The following is a 17,436-nucleotide window of genomic DNA, read 5'->3' on the forward strand; positions in this document are numbered from 1 at the left end:
AAGGCAAGGCACGGTCAAGCAGGAAACGCTAACATTTGTTGACATATAAAAAGAATGCCTGTGTAACTATTCCCGAACGACAGATGCATATGTTCCCTCATGGGCAGTGCTGGAGAAATTTGCTCCAGTCTTTAGTCTGCCAATGTCCTGTAAGCAGCAGCAGTTTAACAACAGTACTTGGGTACCTAGAGCAGCCCAGACAAGGAAAGAGCCTTTTCCCTCTTTCCTCCTGATCTTGATGAACGAGAGGCTACTCTGAAGGCTATCCTGAAAGGGAAATCCAGATTCGGGAATTATGCAGACCAAGGCAGCTCCCCCTTCACATTCAAAATATTGTTTCTACTACTAGGACTAAGTCCAAAATTGGGGTTTAAGGCTTTTTATAATATTAGATTTTGCCTGATTTGTTATGACAGACTTTCTTTATTAGACAGAAACTCCAATTGTTTATTCTGATTGACCATTCTTATTATATCGATTGCCTCCATTAATTACTGATTATGGATTTGATTTGGCTGTAAAGTGCTCTATGCTCTAGCCCCTGCTTTGAAGGGGTGGTGGACGTTTTGCTATGTTAAGTAACTTTGACTTTCCTTGGATTCTCTTTTAATGATATATTCTGTCAGATTTCTTATTGTATTTTGTAAGTTGCCCAGAGTTGTAACACACTGAGGCACCCTGTAAATCTCAGGAAGTGAATGAATGAAGGTCAACTTTATATGCATTACAAATCTAATGTTATTATGAGTTTATTCAATTTTATACGACTTGTAAATCTGTTTTCTATTTTCCTCTTCTCTTCTGTCCTTTCATTTCCCCTTTCAAATATTTGTTAAAATCAAACAAGAAAATAAAAATAAAAATGTTTATGTTCTGTTTTTTTGTTTTACTCAGGCGGTGTGTGTGTTAATGTGTCATCATAGACATCCTTTATTGGATTGCAGTAATTCAAAATTTGAATACCCATGTTATAATACTCACACCATTAAAGAATTCTATATATTAATTTAGTGGCAAATTTGAGATTATTCACAAATGACCAGAAACGTTTCAGAAATTATTTCTGAAATGAGTATTTAGTAAAGAATAACTTACTGTTGGTTTTGGCCACTGGAGAGGTGATTGAAATTGGAATAGACTCGTAAAATAATTATAATATCTTTCAGGTTCAAGGACTCTGGATGAAGCATCACTTCCTCAAGAAATTTATCCATCAGTTGGACTGGATGAATACTAAGATTTTCAAAGGCTGAAAGTAACAGAATTACCTGAAATAAAAAGAAGTTAAAATAATGTGCATATATCGAGACAATTTTATTACGGGAATTTTTTTTTTTTTAAAAAAAATAGTTGAAAAGGTTGTTGGGCCTGAGAATATACAACTGAAAAGAGAAGCAAATTTCTTTTTGCTTTCCTGCATCTCTATTCCACAATCCTTTGCTTCTCGGGGAAATTTCTCCCCTTGGTCCTTTGTGAAATAATATGAAATTAATCTGCTATAATAATAGCCTGGTTGCATTCTCTAAAGCCCAATTGTTAACTACTCAAAGCCTTTCCAAACTGTAATTTTTCATAATACAGAAGAAAGTTATGATATGCATTAGAGTAACCATTATTACTTATAAATTGTTAGTTTACTTTAAATTGAATTCAAATTAAAGCAAAACGGCTGGGAAAAATACTCCTGGAGAATGTGAAAAAATAGTGTCTACCATTTGCTGTTCAGAACATATAGTACCAAACCAATGTCCCTCCCCCTCCCCTCCCCCCACTTTTCTTTTTCAAATGACTTCCAGCTTCACAGGAAGCTCAATTGTAACATGGGAGAATAGTAGTAGTCAGATTAAACAGTCTAGATTCTCCTTTACTAAGCACTTAATAAATATTATTTTAACAAACCATGTATTTGGTGACTGATATATCTACTTCTATATGATTATATTTTTCTGATTTTATCACTAATGGAGGGGTGAAATTTTGTATGAACTTATTATTACACTGTCACTATATTTTATAATCATGAGTTGCATTGGAGACCTTTTTAGATTGGATGGCAAATTACCACTGTATCTCTAAACACATGGAAGAATTAAATCTGTCCCAAATCACTAGACCACAAAAACATCATATTGCACTGAACACATTGAAATCCAGTCATCCATTTAAAAAATCCTATTATACTTAAATTTTTATTTACCTCTTTCCTATCTATTTTCACTTTCCTGATAACTTTTTAGATGAAACAAAAACCTTTTATTCACATTATTCATAGTCCAGCATACATTTGTGAAATTATAGAATAAACAGATTAAGCATATTGTCCAATTGCAAAACCTCTCCCCATTCCTATTTGCAGTTACGGGAACTGTCCTAAATAATATCGTGAATCTAAAATAAAATTAAAAACAATATTAAGATTCCATGCTACCATTCATTTACTACTGAGAATGCCAGTAATATGACTAGTGACATCCTACATATTTACCTCATTTCTGTTCCATGTATAGAAGACTGATGTGGCATAATCAGCTAATGCAGAATAAAGTGTCCTGTTTTGGTATCTTAATTGTTTGCCAATTTTCAAAACATTCATTAGGTTCCAAAATTGAGTTCCTTCAATGTTTTCTAATGCATACAAAGAAAACTAACATTGGAAATTCACTTGGTTGATAACACTGGTAAACACATTTGTGCTTTTAGTTTGTAAAAAGAAATGACATGATAAATCCTGAAGCAGAAAATACAGCATAACTGACAAAACTAAAGAACTGTTCAAGGAACAAAATTTGGTCAAGTGGAGGTTCTTTCTTTTGAAGAATTTATTAACATGCCATCCAACTTTTTGACCCTTCTTATCTATGTCCACTAGTTATTGTTAAATAAAATCAAAAAGCCCTTTGTGCTGATTTAAAGTAGTCTAAGAATTATCTTTTTGAGCCAATTCTCTTAAATATTTATTACTTTCACTATAAATGCAGAAGTCTAGTTTTATAAACTATAGGCCATATGGAAATTTCCAGATATAAGTGGTTTTCAACCATAACTGAGCCCAAAATTACAGATGTAATTGTGCTGGTCATTAAGTGAACACCTTGGTTGTTAAGTAAACCCATTGTCTGCAATGGACCTTTTTTTGCCAGAAACCAGAAGTAGATCCCTGTTTCTGGCAAAAAATGTTACTAATTGCAGGTATTTGACCACAGGACGCTGCAAATATCTGCAGAAAAACAATCAAGCTCAGAGAACACAAAGAACTCAACAGTTCAACCATAATCCACATATACTCTCTATTTTCTTGTTTTGCTATTCGTAAGCAAATACTTATCTGTAAACTCTTATGGCAAATTAAAAGAAACTGGGTTCAAAAGCATTATAATTAAATAAACTGATTTGAACATTAGCAATCTCAGACATTTGTCATGACTTACCTATTATTATCTTACTACAAGCATTCAGGATTGGAACAGAGAGGTAGTCCATTTCACCCAATACCCTGAACATGTGAAAAGAGTTTGGAACAGTCAAGTGACCCATTAGATTCAACATCTTGTTCTAAATTGAAATAAATTTCAAATTAGCCAGAAGTATCACTGGCTTACAAGAGAAGGATTATAAGATTATTGTTTATTGTCACAGAGAGTTAACAAATATATTTCTCCTACTTTTACTTTGAAGATTTCAAGTTTGGAAAAAGTAGTCAACAACTTCATATTTTTTGGGGTTTAAAATTAGCCATTTACACCTGAATACTTATTTTTGATTTCTAACTTTCTATACAGTTATGGTGATTTCATAATTACTGTATGTTGTTTTAGCCTGTTTGTCTTTAAACCTACTTATGCTGTTATTTGATGTTTATTTGTATTATGTTTTTATATATGTTTATCCAGCTGGTGTTGCTGTGATGAAATGGGCAGGAACAGAACAGAATAGAATTCTTTATTGGCCAAGTGTGGTTGGACACACAAGGAATTTGTTTCCGGTGCATAAGCTCTCAGTGTACATACAAGTAATAGTGATAATCATAATCATATACAACATGAAAATACATTCATCACAAATCGTGAAATACAACACTTCATCATAAATCATAAGATGCAACACTTAGTGATAGTCATAGAGTACTAGCTAAGCAAACAACATAAATCATACTAGGGTCCAAAAAGCCACAATATAATTTGTTAGATACAAGCAGCAAAGTTATAGTCATAAGAAGATAAGGATAGGTAATAGCAAAGATGAGGAGTATCATAGTAATACAGCTTTACTAAGTATTTTGACGGTGTTGTAGGAATTAGTTCTTAAGCAGAGTGACGGCATGGGGGAAAAAACTGTCCTTGTGTCTAATTGTTCTGGTGTGCAATGCTCTATAGCATCGTCTTGAAGGAAGAAGTTGAAATACTTTATGTCCAGGAGTATGTATGTATGTATGTATGTATGTATGTATGTATGTATGTATGTATGTATGTATGTATGTATGTATGTATTAATTCAATTATTGTAGATAAATCAAATAAATGAAAATACATGTCTTCTATCAAAGTTCTTGTAAAAACAGAACACAGAAATAAAGAAATCACTTCTGTTGTACCACAACTGTAAGGATTTAATACTTAATATTTATTTATATAGAGTCCAATCTAGTTCAAACCCAGTCCGGGCAGCTTACATAAAAAAGCAAGAAATAAAATAGAAAAACAGATCATGATGACCATAAATATTAAGTAAAACAAGAAAACTGTAGGATTCAACAACCACCCTATTCTAAGACCAGAGAGAATAGCTAAGTGTTGAAAGACTTCTGGAAAATTATCCGTGTGGGAACCATTACAGATTTTTGGGGGGTGGGTGGGAATGCTGTTCTAGAGAACAGGTGCTATGACAAAGACAGATTTCTTGATAGAGCAATATCTGGAGACCTGGAACACCTCTTGCATACCTGATTTTTCTGGAAAGGCAGAAATAATTAAAGATAGGTAGTTAATCAGGCCCTTGACTATATTCCATGATCCTTACATTCGTAGCTCTTAAAATAAATGAATTTTTCCTCTGTGATGACAAAAGCAATGATACCTGCATGTATATTTATACAAACTTAATGCAATAATTGAAAACACAGATGAAAGAACAGATGAAAGATACCTCCAAATTTCTCTTAAGTGTCAGTGGTACATCCTTCCCGATACTGCGCATTATGATTTGCAACACAAACACGTTTGATATTTTGTGAACTTTTTCTTGTAAAAGTAACCTATTAAGAAAAAAAAACTCAGAAAAAGAATATGTAATGGACATAAACGAATGGAGCAGGTATCATTGTATGTGTGCACGTACACACACACACACACACACACAGACTGACATTATACATCTTCTAATTGAAACTAAATACATTTTAAGCATTAGGAAAATTAAATTAAAAGTACAGCTAATTTTGGAGACTTATTACACACAATTGTGGATTGGAAATTTCCATAGCGTCTCCTAAACCTGTCTGTCTGTCACACTTAGATAAGTTGCCAGTGTCATATATTTCATTCAATTACCTTTGTGTCATATGCCTGGTTTAGACAAGTATGATTTCATTTTTCATTCCATGAAAGTTCTATAGAGTTAATATGCCTGCTAGAGTTTTGGGGAAAGTATTTATGTTTTGGATTTTTAAAATATTGTAACTAAACATTATGAAATAAATACCAACTGTGGTATTAGTTTTCAGTCTGATAGTATTTTGTCCCACATAAATCTGATATTTAATTGCGAAAATATGCACAAGTTTAAAAAATCTAAACAGCAGTAAGTACTTTTTCACAAAATTGTATATACTGTCTGTATATTTTAAATTTCTAATCTTTTTTTTATTGAGCCTCTGAAATTATTTGGGCCAAGGAAAATCCAAGAACTGTTTCAAATCTAACTTAAATCACTGGAATACTTTTGCCACCTTCTCCTGTTTCCTTAATTCTTCCCAAGTCGGAAGCTATGCTAAAGTATTTTGAAATCTGAAACTTTTCCATTAAGCAATACTTGAGCAAAAAAGGAGGGCATGGGAGAAAAAAATAACTATTTATATTCTAATCTTCCTTTCAGAGGACCCCGTAGCACTTTATAGTAAAATCAAGAATGTTTTAAAAAAATTCAAAATTAAAACAAGGTTCATTCTTTTAAACAACAGAAATAAAACAGTAAGTATTTTAAAGATCTGGATGAACAACAATCTCTAATTATTTTATGAAGACATCAGGACAACCAGTTGTCACTGAGAAGGATTTACTGCTTGCCAATGAACTATAAACAAAATCCAGTGTTGGATCCACAAGGAAGCCCTTGAAGCTGATCCGAAAGCATGAGCTGGATGGTATTATGCAGATAGGATAGTGTATTTTGACCTACACTTGGTTAAACTCATGGAAAGATTTACATCACCTATATTCTAATCATATATTAGTTAGCTGCATCACCTATAGCTGCTTGGTAAATCAATACGATTTCCAGGATCTTCACAACTGATACTGGCATTCCAGATACTATCAATAGCCCTCTCATTTTAACCCTCTAGTCTAAAACTACCAACACTACCAACCACTATAGAAAAAAAGCCCTCTACAAGCATTTAGAAATTCCTTGGATTCTATTAGCTGCCAAGGACAGATCATGTAAATTGATCCTTCATCCTAACAAGAGAATTGAGACACTATCAACTATGAATTTACTACTAATCTATCTTAGACTCAAAACCAGATCTTTAATATGTCCTGAAATATGTGCTGGGTCTTTAATAATTATTCTGAGACATCCTTAAATTGCTTTGATCTCTTACATATTTCATTCCTGGACAAGGTGATTTTCTGAGAAGATCCTTCCTCCCTTGTTAAGGTCCAGAAGGAAATAAATACATTATCAAATTCCCCATTACACAAATCTTCATTGTAGCAGTCACCCATATCTGGAATAGTGTACTTTCAGATATAAGGTCGAGTATCTTTGTTCCGATTCCAAAAATTGTTTAAAAAAAATGTAATTTGAGGACTACCTGCAGTTACGTGGGTTATAACCATGGCACAGGTAACAGTTGCTAAGTCCAGCTGACTCAGGAAGAGTTACATTTGAGATACTGGCTGTAATTGTTGCAAATGCGCTTCTCACTACAGCTGGCACTTCTAAACTCTTGTGACAACTGGAGATCGAGGAGCACTCTTAAACAGCACCTTGCTGGGGAGTGCAATCAGATGCAGCACAAGCCTTAACTCAGTTCCAATGTCCATCTTTTTCCTTGTTCCAATGTATTCAGCCAGTGATGCACTCCATTAAAAATGTCATCTTGTGGGACCAAGGAAGCTGCCTTCTCTGTCACAGGATTTTCAGCTCCTGAGTGGAGAGGCAGGGTGGTATCCTTTCTTCACGTTCCACGAAATTCCCTCCAACCCCTCCGGGTCACGCTTACAGAGAGGTGGATCCTCGACTTTTGGAACGAACCTAAAACGGTCTCTCTGAAAGTCGAGGATGTATCTCGGAGGGTCTCGGGAGGCGAGTTCCGTAGGGCGTGAATGGACCCTAAGACAGGTGAATTACTCGGGACACTAGTGAATTAAACCACAACCGGGAGTGCCAGGATTACAGTTGTTGAGCAAAATGATCATATGGACATCTTGTTTAACAACAGCTTTGCTCAACAATTGAGATTCCAGTCTCAATTGTGGTCATAAATTAAGAACTACTTATACTGCAATCCGGTGTACATGAGGATACATGTACCCCAGGCATGTCCAAAGTCCGGCCCGCGGGCCATTTGCAGCCCGCGTTCCAGTTTAATCCGGCCCTCTAACAGCCCTCCCTGCTCTATGTAAATGCGGCCCTCCCACGGCCCTCCCTATCAGAAACTTTATTGTGTCTGCCGCGCTCACTCCTCCTCCCTGCCTGGCGGGGTCTCCCTCGACCAACAGGCAGCGGCTGTTCTCGATCCTCCCGACAGAGCTGGCCCCATCCAAGGCGCACGTGGCCGTGGAGCCGCGTGGGGAAGCCCTGGGATCCCCGTTGAGAGCAGCTCGCCGGAGGCTCTGCTGAGCGGGCCAGCCCTCCTGCAAGCTACGGCCCCTGCGATCCTGGCTGCCAGGAAGGAAGAGGGAGATGCAGCAATGGTAGGAGAGGAGAGCCTCCTCCTGGGGCCCGGTCTCCGCAGTGCTGGGGGGCTTTTAAGAGGGAGGGGCGGTAGGGGCATCACTCCCGGGCTGCTCCCTGGCAGCCGAGCCGGCCACGTGTCTCCCCGGGCCAGTCCGTGGTGCCCCGGGCGCCTTCTGCTGCCTCCTGCCCCCCCACACGCTTGGCCTTCCAGGGACCTCAGCCCATTTTCCCACGCCCGTGCCTCCTTTCCCGCCGCCCAGCTCGCCCTCCTGCAGGATTTGGCGCTGGAAAGGCCGGCCGGCAGCCGGGGAGGCTGAGCGGCCCCGGTGAGGGAGCCGCTCCCACCCCGTGGGAGGAAAGAGAGAAAGAAAGAAAGAAAGAAAGAAAGAAAGAAAGAAAGAAAGAAAGAAAGAAAGAAAGAAAGAAAGAAAGAGAGAGAGAGAGAGAGGAAAGAGAGGAGAGAGGGAGAGGAAAGAGAGAAACAGGGAGGGGAAAGACAGAGAGAAAGAGGAAAGAGAGAGGGAGAGGAAAGAAAGAAAGAGGAAAGAGAAAAAGAGAGGAAAGAGAGAGAGGAAGAGGAAAGAGAAAGAGGAAAGAAAGACAGAAAGAGGAAGAGGAAGAGGAAGAGGAAAGACAGAAAGAGGAAGAGGAAAGAGAGAGGGGGGAAAGAGAGAGGAAAGAAAGAGAGAAAGAGGAAAGAGAAAGAGAGAGGAAAGAGAAAGGGGGAGAGGAAAGAGAAAGAGAGAGGGGGGAGAGGAAAAGAAAAGGAAAGAGAGAGAGAGAGAGAAAGAGGAAAGAGAGAGGGAGAGGAAAGACAAAGCGAGGGACACGAAAGAGAAAGAGAGAGGAAAGAAAGAGAGAGGAAAGAGAAAGAGAGAGAGGAAAGAGAAAGAGGAAAGAAAGAGAGGGAGAGGAAAGAGAGAGAGGAAAGAAAGAAAGACAGAGAGGAAAGAGAAAGAGGAAAGAGAGAGAGGAAAGAAAGAGAGAAAGGAAAGAGAAAGAGAGGAAAGAGAAAGAGGGGGAGAGGAAAGAGAAAGAGAGAGAGGGAAAGAAGGAAGGAAAGAGGAAGGAAGGAAAGAGGGAGGGAGGGAGGAAGGAAGGAAGGAAAGAGGGAAGGAAAAATAAGGAAGGAAATGGAGGGAGNGAAAGAGAGAGAGGGGAGAGGAAAGGGAAAGGAAAGAGAGAGAGAGAAAAAGGAAAGAGAGGGAGAGGAAAGAGGCATAAAATAATTCATTTGCATTTAATTGTAATGGTTCAAAGAATGTTCGGAAAAATGTTCGGCCCTCCAGCACGTTCACTTCATCCAATCTGGCCCTCTTTGAAAAAAGTTTGGACACCCCTGATGTACCCTCAAAAAATGGCAGAATTTGCAACTGATGCAAAATGCCAGGATGCTACCTGTTGCATAGATCATATAATCCATAAGATCCATATTGAAAGAACTGCACTGGCTAACGGTTGGTTTTCTGACCTAATTCAAGTTGTTTGGCATTGATCTTCAAGTCCTTAACACTTTAGTTAGTGCCAGACTATACTGAGAACTACATGTCCGACTATGAACATGCCTTCTTTGATCAGTAGAAAAAAACCTCTTCAGATCAGATTTTAATAGAATTTTATTATCTAGTAGGTCAGGAAGGCCTTCTTTTGCATGGGCCCCAGGCTGTGGAATGGGCACCCTAAGGAGATGTATTTGACCTCCACTCAGCCAATACTTAGGAAGATTAAAAAATACAGCTTTTCCACCAAAGCTTTAATTATTCATTCATTTTTATGATAATTTCAATTCTGATTTTAGTGGTATGCACTAGATGATAGACAAGACAGATATAGATATGCTCTCTAATACTATAAGATGCCTTTATTATTGAAAATAAAAATAAAAATGGGATAAACAAATATCCAGAAACAAATAACAGTGGACAGCCTGGATATGGACACTAAAGTTTCTCAGGAATTACACCAGAGGTTAATATAATATAAACTGAAAAGTATCCTGTTAAATTCTTCATTTATATCTTTGTCGGAATCATGGTATGTTGAATTTGGTCTAAGAAAGTAAAAATTGATCTTATGTATATTTGTCAGTAATTGCCCATTAGCTTAATGTGGCTTGCTGCTAAATAAATGCATACATGTTCTATATATTCCATTTTATATTCGGAAATTTTACACAAAGTTTCAATTCATATTTAACCTGTTTAATTTAATTTTCAAATATCCTATTGGCTATTTAATCAATTTAAATTCACAGTTCTAAACTCTTGTTCCTTTTAGTTATGGACACATTTGGATGCATCACTAAATTCAATCTCATATACTACCTCTGCCGCCAATTCCCTTTCCTTTTGCTCATCACAAGGTGAAAAACATTCCTAGTTCCAATAAAAATCTGAATGTTAAACTATGATTAGTCTTAATTAAAGTTTACTAAAACCTATAATTTGAACTGGAATTAAGACTAAACTCAAGATATTTGGGTTCAGATATAAACTGGAATAAGCTACAACTATTTAACTAGGAAGAAACTTCTCCCACCCGCGTACCCCAAAACTGATGAGTACCAATGTACAAACTTAATTAAAGTCTTTTCTTACTGTAGTCCAAGTTGAAGAGCTTCCACGTTCTTGCATTTTTCCATGCCTTTCAAAGTGTTTGCAATAACTGAGACACTTCGATCATTAAATTCATTGATACGTTCCTATTGAAAAGATTCAAAAGTCATTTTAGAAGATTTTCATGGAAAGATAAAATCATAGGCCAGAAGAAAAATTAACACATTAAAAGCCTACTCCTATTTATTTGTTTGTTTAATTAATTAATTAAATTCATTTGCTTGCTATCTTGCCATGGGGCTATTCTAGGCAGCTTAAAATAATAAAGAGAAAGAAAATTGGAAAAAAAAGACAGAACATGAGAATATATCAATATGATAACAAAAAGATGGACGGGCGGAGAGCAGAGAGCAAGAGGGGAGGTGGCTTCTGCCATCAACCCAGCAGCTACCTCCAGCGTGGAACTCCTCAATTCAGTGCCCAGGCCAACTGGCAGCGCCAAGTCTTCTGAAGAGTGATAGGAGGGCAGGAGCAGATCTTAAGAGGGTAAAACGTTCCAAAGGGCAAGCACTGCAGCAGAGAAGGCTCTGCTTCTGGATCCTGGCAGTCGGAGTTCTTTGACCAAGGGGATCTGAAGTAGGGCCCTCTCTACTAGCACAAATAAGGTGGGCTTGTCCTAGAGGGATGAGGTTATGGGGAAAGAGCCACAATGCACAGTACCACCTTTATAAGTGCTTTATTCATTGTACAATGAGCCTTCTCATTCTCTTAGTTTCTCTGTTAAAAAAGAACAAGTGTTCCACAGCACAGCCCTGCTCAATATAGGGTTCCGTGCAGTATGGTGGTAGCGCAAAGGAGTTTTCATTTCTTTTCTAGCTATAAACCAGAAAGCTGGGAGCGGAATCAGCATTTGGCTGCTCTGCCGAAATGCCATACAGGGAAAGGGATAATGTCCATGGAGCTAATAAAAGTGGCAATTCCAACTGTGCTACTCACTGCTGCTAACCATTCCCACCCGGCTACGCTACTGAAGACAGTGAGGAGAGGGATATTTCTGGAACTCTGTTCCCTTTTTCTCTGATTCTTTCAGCCTAAATGAAACCATTGCTCACTACAAATAACATGGATGACTTAAAGCAGGGGTGTCAAATTCGCCGCGTCACGTGACGTGTCATGACATATCGCAACTTTTTCTCCCCTTACCGGAACTGGGGTGGGCGCAGCTTCTGTGTGATGCATCTGGCCTGCGGGCCGGCAGTTTGACACCCCTGACTTAAAGCAATAAAGTATTGAGAACTTAAGAGGGACGTTTGGATTCATGGTCACACTGTAGATCAATTTAAATGACTTTGAATAGTTCATTTGAGTCTTATTAATGTCAATGAGATTATTTTTAAAAATGAGATTGCCCAATAGCTTTTTCTTTTCCCTTTGTCTCAAAAATTAGAACATATAAATGTTCTAATTTTTCAGATACAGAAGAAATATACAGCCAGTCCAGGAAATTTAACCCCAGTGCTTAATATATTGTAATAGGGTAAGCCAACTTTTGTTAAGGTCCCCATTCCCTCAGTGATAGGGAATGGGGTTTTGGGTTGCATTGTAGGCAGGCTGAAACAAGTAGTAAGTAAGGCCAGAGATAAACAAGTAAGGAATAGGACAGAAAGTTCTTTCCATATCTAACATATCTCTTGCATACAGCTCATTTTGAAACTGGGCTAAAGGAAGCATGTTTCCTCAATTATCTTCAATTAACAATTTTGCTCACTCATGTTATACAGGGTAATTCAGACATGCTAAATTATCACCCATGCTTACATGTGCTAGCTAACCAAATCAGCTGCTCTTCTACTGTAAAAATGTCTCTTAGGCACCTGCAATGAATGACTGCTTGAGTCCAAGTAAAAGGGTTCTGCGATTTTTGTTGTTTATCAGCTGCCATAAAGACGTCAAAACAAAAGGAAGCTCCCTTCAGCCTTTCGTATCTTCTTATTCACCCACCTACAGAGTACCTAGGGCTGCCCTAAAATTCAACATTTTTCTGGAACTTTATTCTTTAAAAATACCCTTTCTAGTCTAGATTCCTGGTCTGATAGTTTCTGAAAAATTCCTGGGTACAAACTAGCTCCAATTCTGATTGACTAAGTGAGGCATCTGGTCAGTGATGCATATCAATTTGGAAATAAGTCCTAAATTCAGTTCCATTTTCAGATGGAGTACAGACTAATAGGAATAGAATAGAACAGAACAGAATAGGACCTTGGAGGTCTTCTAGTCTAGCCCCCTGCTCAAGCAGGAGAACCTATACCATCTCAGACAAGTGACTATCTAGCCTCTTCTTAAAAATCTCCAGTGATGGAGAGCCCATGATCGTAGATTAATAGTAGCTTTTTCAATGCGTAGATGATAAAACTGAAATGTCTTAGGTTATTTTTTTAAGACAAAAGAATATATAAATTGAGACATACTAAATAATAAATTTAACTGTTTAAGCCTGTTCCTTATTTTAAAACATCCTTAAATTTTGTCTAGATTGTTTTTTGTTGTTGTTGTTTGTTTTGCTTACCTGGCAAGTCCTCAGTAATGTCTGAACTAACAAGGTATTTTGTGGAACTCCTAATTTTACCACAGAAAGTAGAGTGTGTGCCAAATCATTGCTATCCATGTACTTAGCTTCATCCATCACACACTGGCAGAGCTGTCGAAACTGAGGGTGTTCAAGCATCATCTTTGTCTCATCATAGTTCTGACTCTTGACTGTATTTTTTTTAAGTGTCCACATAGTTGAAAAACAGTTACTGACATACTTTAAAGAGATTAGACTTCTTGCAGTAAGGTTTAGTACATCACAAGGAGATACACATTTTTGAAGGTCATTGAAAAATTCCTTGGAAATGTCAAATTCATCCCTTTTTTCAATGGTATTTCTAGCTTCCTCTGAGAAGTTCACTTGAACAGGTTTAAACTTCTCTTTATGGCCAAGATCATTAGTTATTTCCTGTTTATTTGCATCACTGTTCCCAGCATAAAGAAAAGTATTTTGAGAACTAATTGAAATAGAAGAATGAAGCCAGCAAGAAGGAACATACAATGGACATTGAATACTTTGTGCAGAACTTTTATAACCATTAATCCCAAATGAAGTTGTTTTGATTTCATTTCTAGGAAAAGATCTCCCTGCATTGTGACATGCCTGTAGCCTTCTTATTGACCTTATAAAATACTCCACTTTCCTGTTCATCTTGTTGTCTCTTTACAATATCTTACTTAGAAAAACGTATTTGAACCTAAAAAAGAAAATCAGAACAGAGCTGTGAACATAACTTGTTAAATGAATTCATTAATCAGTACAGTACATAAGATCAACTGCAATCAGTTTAAGATGTTTTGGATTTTTTTGCCGCAGTTAGTACAGTCATCTGTTTTTCAAATGAAGTGATAGCCTAACTAAATCTATTTATATAAATAAAAATGTAAATGTTCGTTTGTTCAAAATCTTAAATCTCCGAAAGTTCTTCACCGATTGCTTTGAAATTTTGACACAACGTTGCATTCAAATACGCGCGTGTTTTTATATACCTTATACCTACTATTATATAGATGTCACACCTGTGACAGGTAAAACATGTTTTTTTTTGAAAAACAGAGCCATCTGTTGGACGTAAAAGCAACACATGCTAGCATTGTGAAATTAAACATATTACAAACGTGCGCTTTCTCTTTTCTTTCTTTTCCATTTAACCAGACTGAGCCATAGCAACGCGTGGCTGGGTACAGCTAGTCTAAAATAAAAATGAGAGGACTGAGTACTGCAAGACTGAACCAATTTGGGCCAAAATTTCCCAAATGAGACAAAACTGTGAACACTTAAATTTAGTACAGTATTTAGGTTGGCTTTGCACTTTAAGTAAATGTGACTGCAATTTCTGAAAGCTATCCAAAATATTAAATTTAGTTTGGCCTCTAAGTGTTCAGTTTTGTCTCAGTTGCAAAACTTCTTGAATAAACTGCCGTAGACAAAGAAAATGAAGAGATTTTCTTGCTCGATTAAATGTTTTTTTTTAAATCTCATGTTAATTTTAAAATAAAAGATTACTAGTTTAAGAATGTTTTTTTTTTAAAAAAAAAACGTTTTAATTCACTTCTACAAGTTTGTACATTTGCCCACGCAAGAATTACAATAGCAAGTAAACGTGTTCGGTTCTCAGAAAACTGGAAGCTTCCCAAGGTATTAAACAATAATCGAGGAAGAAAGGCAAAACAAAATTGTCTACTGTTCAATACTAAGCTTCGGAGTTCACAGCCAGAAGATAAGGCTATGAAAATCTAGGAATATAAACTAGGGCACGGGTAGTCAACCTTGGCTCTTTTATGACTCGTGGACTTCAACTCCCAGAATTCCTGAGCCAGCTAAGCTGGCTCAGGAATTCTGGGAATTGAAGTCCACGAGTCATAAAAGAGCCAAGGTTGACTACCCCTGAACTAGGGGATAAGGGACCAATAGAAGCAACTCTCTCCTTACTGAATTCTCAGCCGTCTGTGGTCGACCGCTATTAGAAAAGAAATATACTGAAACTATTATCAAATCCACGCAACTTTTCCAGTGCTGAGAATTGCACCAAGGACAGTGACCTGCACGCGAAAAAAGGCTAAGGCGCCTTTGCCACGCCGCCGCCCTCCTGGTTCTCAAACCCCTTGTTCCTCCGCGCTCTTGGTTTCCTGCTTGTTCCTTGGTTGGTTGAGAGAGCCGCGTCTTCTCCAACCTGCCAGACTTTCCCAGCGCTCCGTTCCACTTACTTGCCTCTCTGCGCCAGACGCTCAAACCAAGGGTGACGCAAATTCACATGCGACGCGAAGGGAGGATCCCTTCCTCGAGATACGGTTGCCTGAAGTAGACAAAATAAGTCAGTCGCCTAGGCCTCACGATTTCGCTTCCCGTCGGACTGTGCGCGCCTACGTAGTTGCTAGGCAACCCTCCGCAGCGCCTCAGATTAGAGGGTTTCTGGCCGCGGCTCTTGGTCAATGGCGAAGTTCGTGCTGGCAGGTGAAGGGGAAACCCCTCCAGGGCGACTCTTACACACCTCCGTTGGTTGGGGATGATTGAATACTTTTGGACTAAACTGGCGTCGCCTTTCCTCCCTTGAATTCCTGATGGTTTCATGCTTCTTTGTAGACCGCCCAGACTGATGGAGGCGGCGTGCGGATACTATAAGTATCTGCAACACAGATAGTGCAAGGCGAGAATAATCGAGTAGTTTTTATTTACGATAAAATATTTTTTTTCCCCCTTCCATTCAGTCATGTTCGACTCTCAGAGATTGCCTAAAGTCCCTGCAGCTTTCTTGGCAAGTTTTCAGGAGTGGTTTGTCATTGCTTCCTTTCTAGGGCTGAGAGAGAGTGACTGGCCCAAAGTCACCCAATTGGGTTTCTGCCTAAGGTGGGACTAGAACTCGCTGTCTCCTGATTTCTAGATTGATGCCTTAATCACTATATCAAACTGGATCTTTTTTAATTATTATTTTTCATTGTATTTGTAAGTCTCCAAGAGACTTGTCAAATTCAAGGGTAAAACCCAAATCCATAAATAGATAGTGCAAAGCAACATTAATTGAGTGGGGTCCTACCTAAGACAAAGTAATTTACTAAGACAAAGTAATTTTTTAAATAAATATTTTATTAGTTTTCTATTTTTACAATCAAGTATTTAATAGACAATGTGTTGTCTGGCTCCATTAATAATTCAGTGGTATATATTAACTTCTTCAATCTAGATCCCATGTAGCACCATCAAATGTTTCCCACACTAGGCAAATACAATTCTTATTGTTATTAGTAAATATACAATTGAATATTAACAACTTTGTTACATTTTTCTCATAATATCAATAATATCAGTTTTAAATTGCTTTTCTAACCAAAACATATCTTAATTGCATTTGCACTTAATATCCATATGTTCAATCAGTATCCTGTTTTTGCTTCTTTTTAATTTTAATTTCCCATCAGTGTTCAAAATGTCTCTATTGTTTATAATTTCAAAGTAAGTTATATTTGGGTAACCAAAAGCTTCTCTTATTCAAACTTCTTAGCGTTTTCCTGTTTCCCTTCTTATACCAAAATCTACTATTTTAATTACAAATCTTATCTTTCTAGTTATAATAATACTTCTATTTCTAGTAATTAAGTATTCTCCACCATATTCAAACATCTAGTTAATAATATAATATCCCATCTAATAGATCAAAACCTCTATTTTCTTCAGTCTTACTCTAGCTTTTTTCCTTTGCCAATCCAAAATATTCCATCATCTCAAGAAATGAAGTGTATTTCTCCTGCAGGGAAATAATTCCACAACACACCTCTGAAAGTCAGATAATATTTATATTCGTAGTTCAGGCAAGCCAGTTTCAAAATAGTTCATTGTCTCTGCCACATTGATAAGCAGCCCAAAAGTTCTTATATTTTTGCCTTTTCCCAGCTGCAATCTTCAAAAGTGAAAGCTTCCAAAGTCAGCAAGAGTCTTATCTAAATCTGGGCTTTAAGCCAAGTTTCCTTTAGACATAACAAATTGTAGTGCCATAATTCATCATTAGATGTCATTAGTGCCGTTTTCCAGCTTTTTAAATCTCAACTTATAATGTAAGGTTTTCAAATCTCTTTTATTAAAAAAAGTCTCAAAAGCACTTTTAGTCCCTAAATTTAAAGCTATGAATGTATATTAATTCCAAATTAATCTTGTAATTTTCTCTGTTTCTCTCAA

At 37.4% G+C, this 17,436-nt stretch overlaps 1 protein-coding gene across 3 annotated transcripts; it reads right to left on the minus strand.

Annotated features, from left to right (window-relative positions):
• Positions 1–1,095: 1,095 nt before the first annotated feature.
• On the minus strand, positions 1,096–15,489 carry FASTKD2 (FAST kinase domains 2; the record flags this gene model as incomplete). 3 transcript variants are annotated; one of them, XM_015818760.1, is given in 7 exon segments in its annotated part: positions 1,096–1,268; positions 2,486–2,625; positions 3,429–3,552; positions 5,143–5,251; positions 10,719–10,822; positions 13,243–13,963; positions 15,474–15,489. In XM_015818760.1, coding segments are annotated over 6 exon segments (1,325 nt in total), but the record flags the coding sequence as incomplete, so codon positions are not given.
• Between the last annotated feature and the right edge of the window lie 1,947 nt (positions 15,490–17,436).

The sequence above is a fragment of the Protobothrops mucrosquamatus genome, unplaced genomic scaffold (assembly GCF_001527695.2).
Source record: "Protobothrops mucrosquamatus isolate PMUCROS unplaced genomic scaffold, P.Mucros_1.0 scaffold_9, whole genome shotgun sequence".
NCBI classification, from domain to species: domain Eukaryota; kingdom Metazoa; phylum Chordata; class Lepidosauria; order Squamata; family Viperidae; genus Protobothrops; species Protobothrops mucrosquamatus.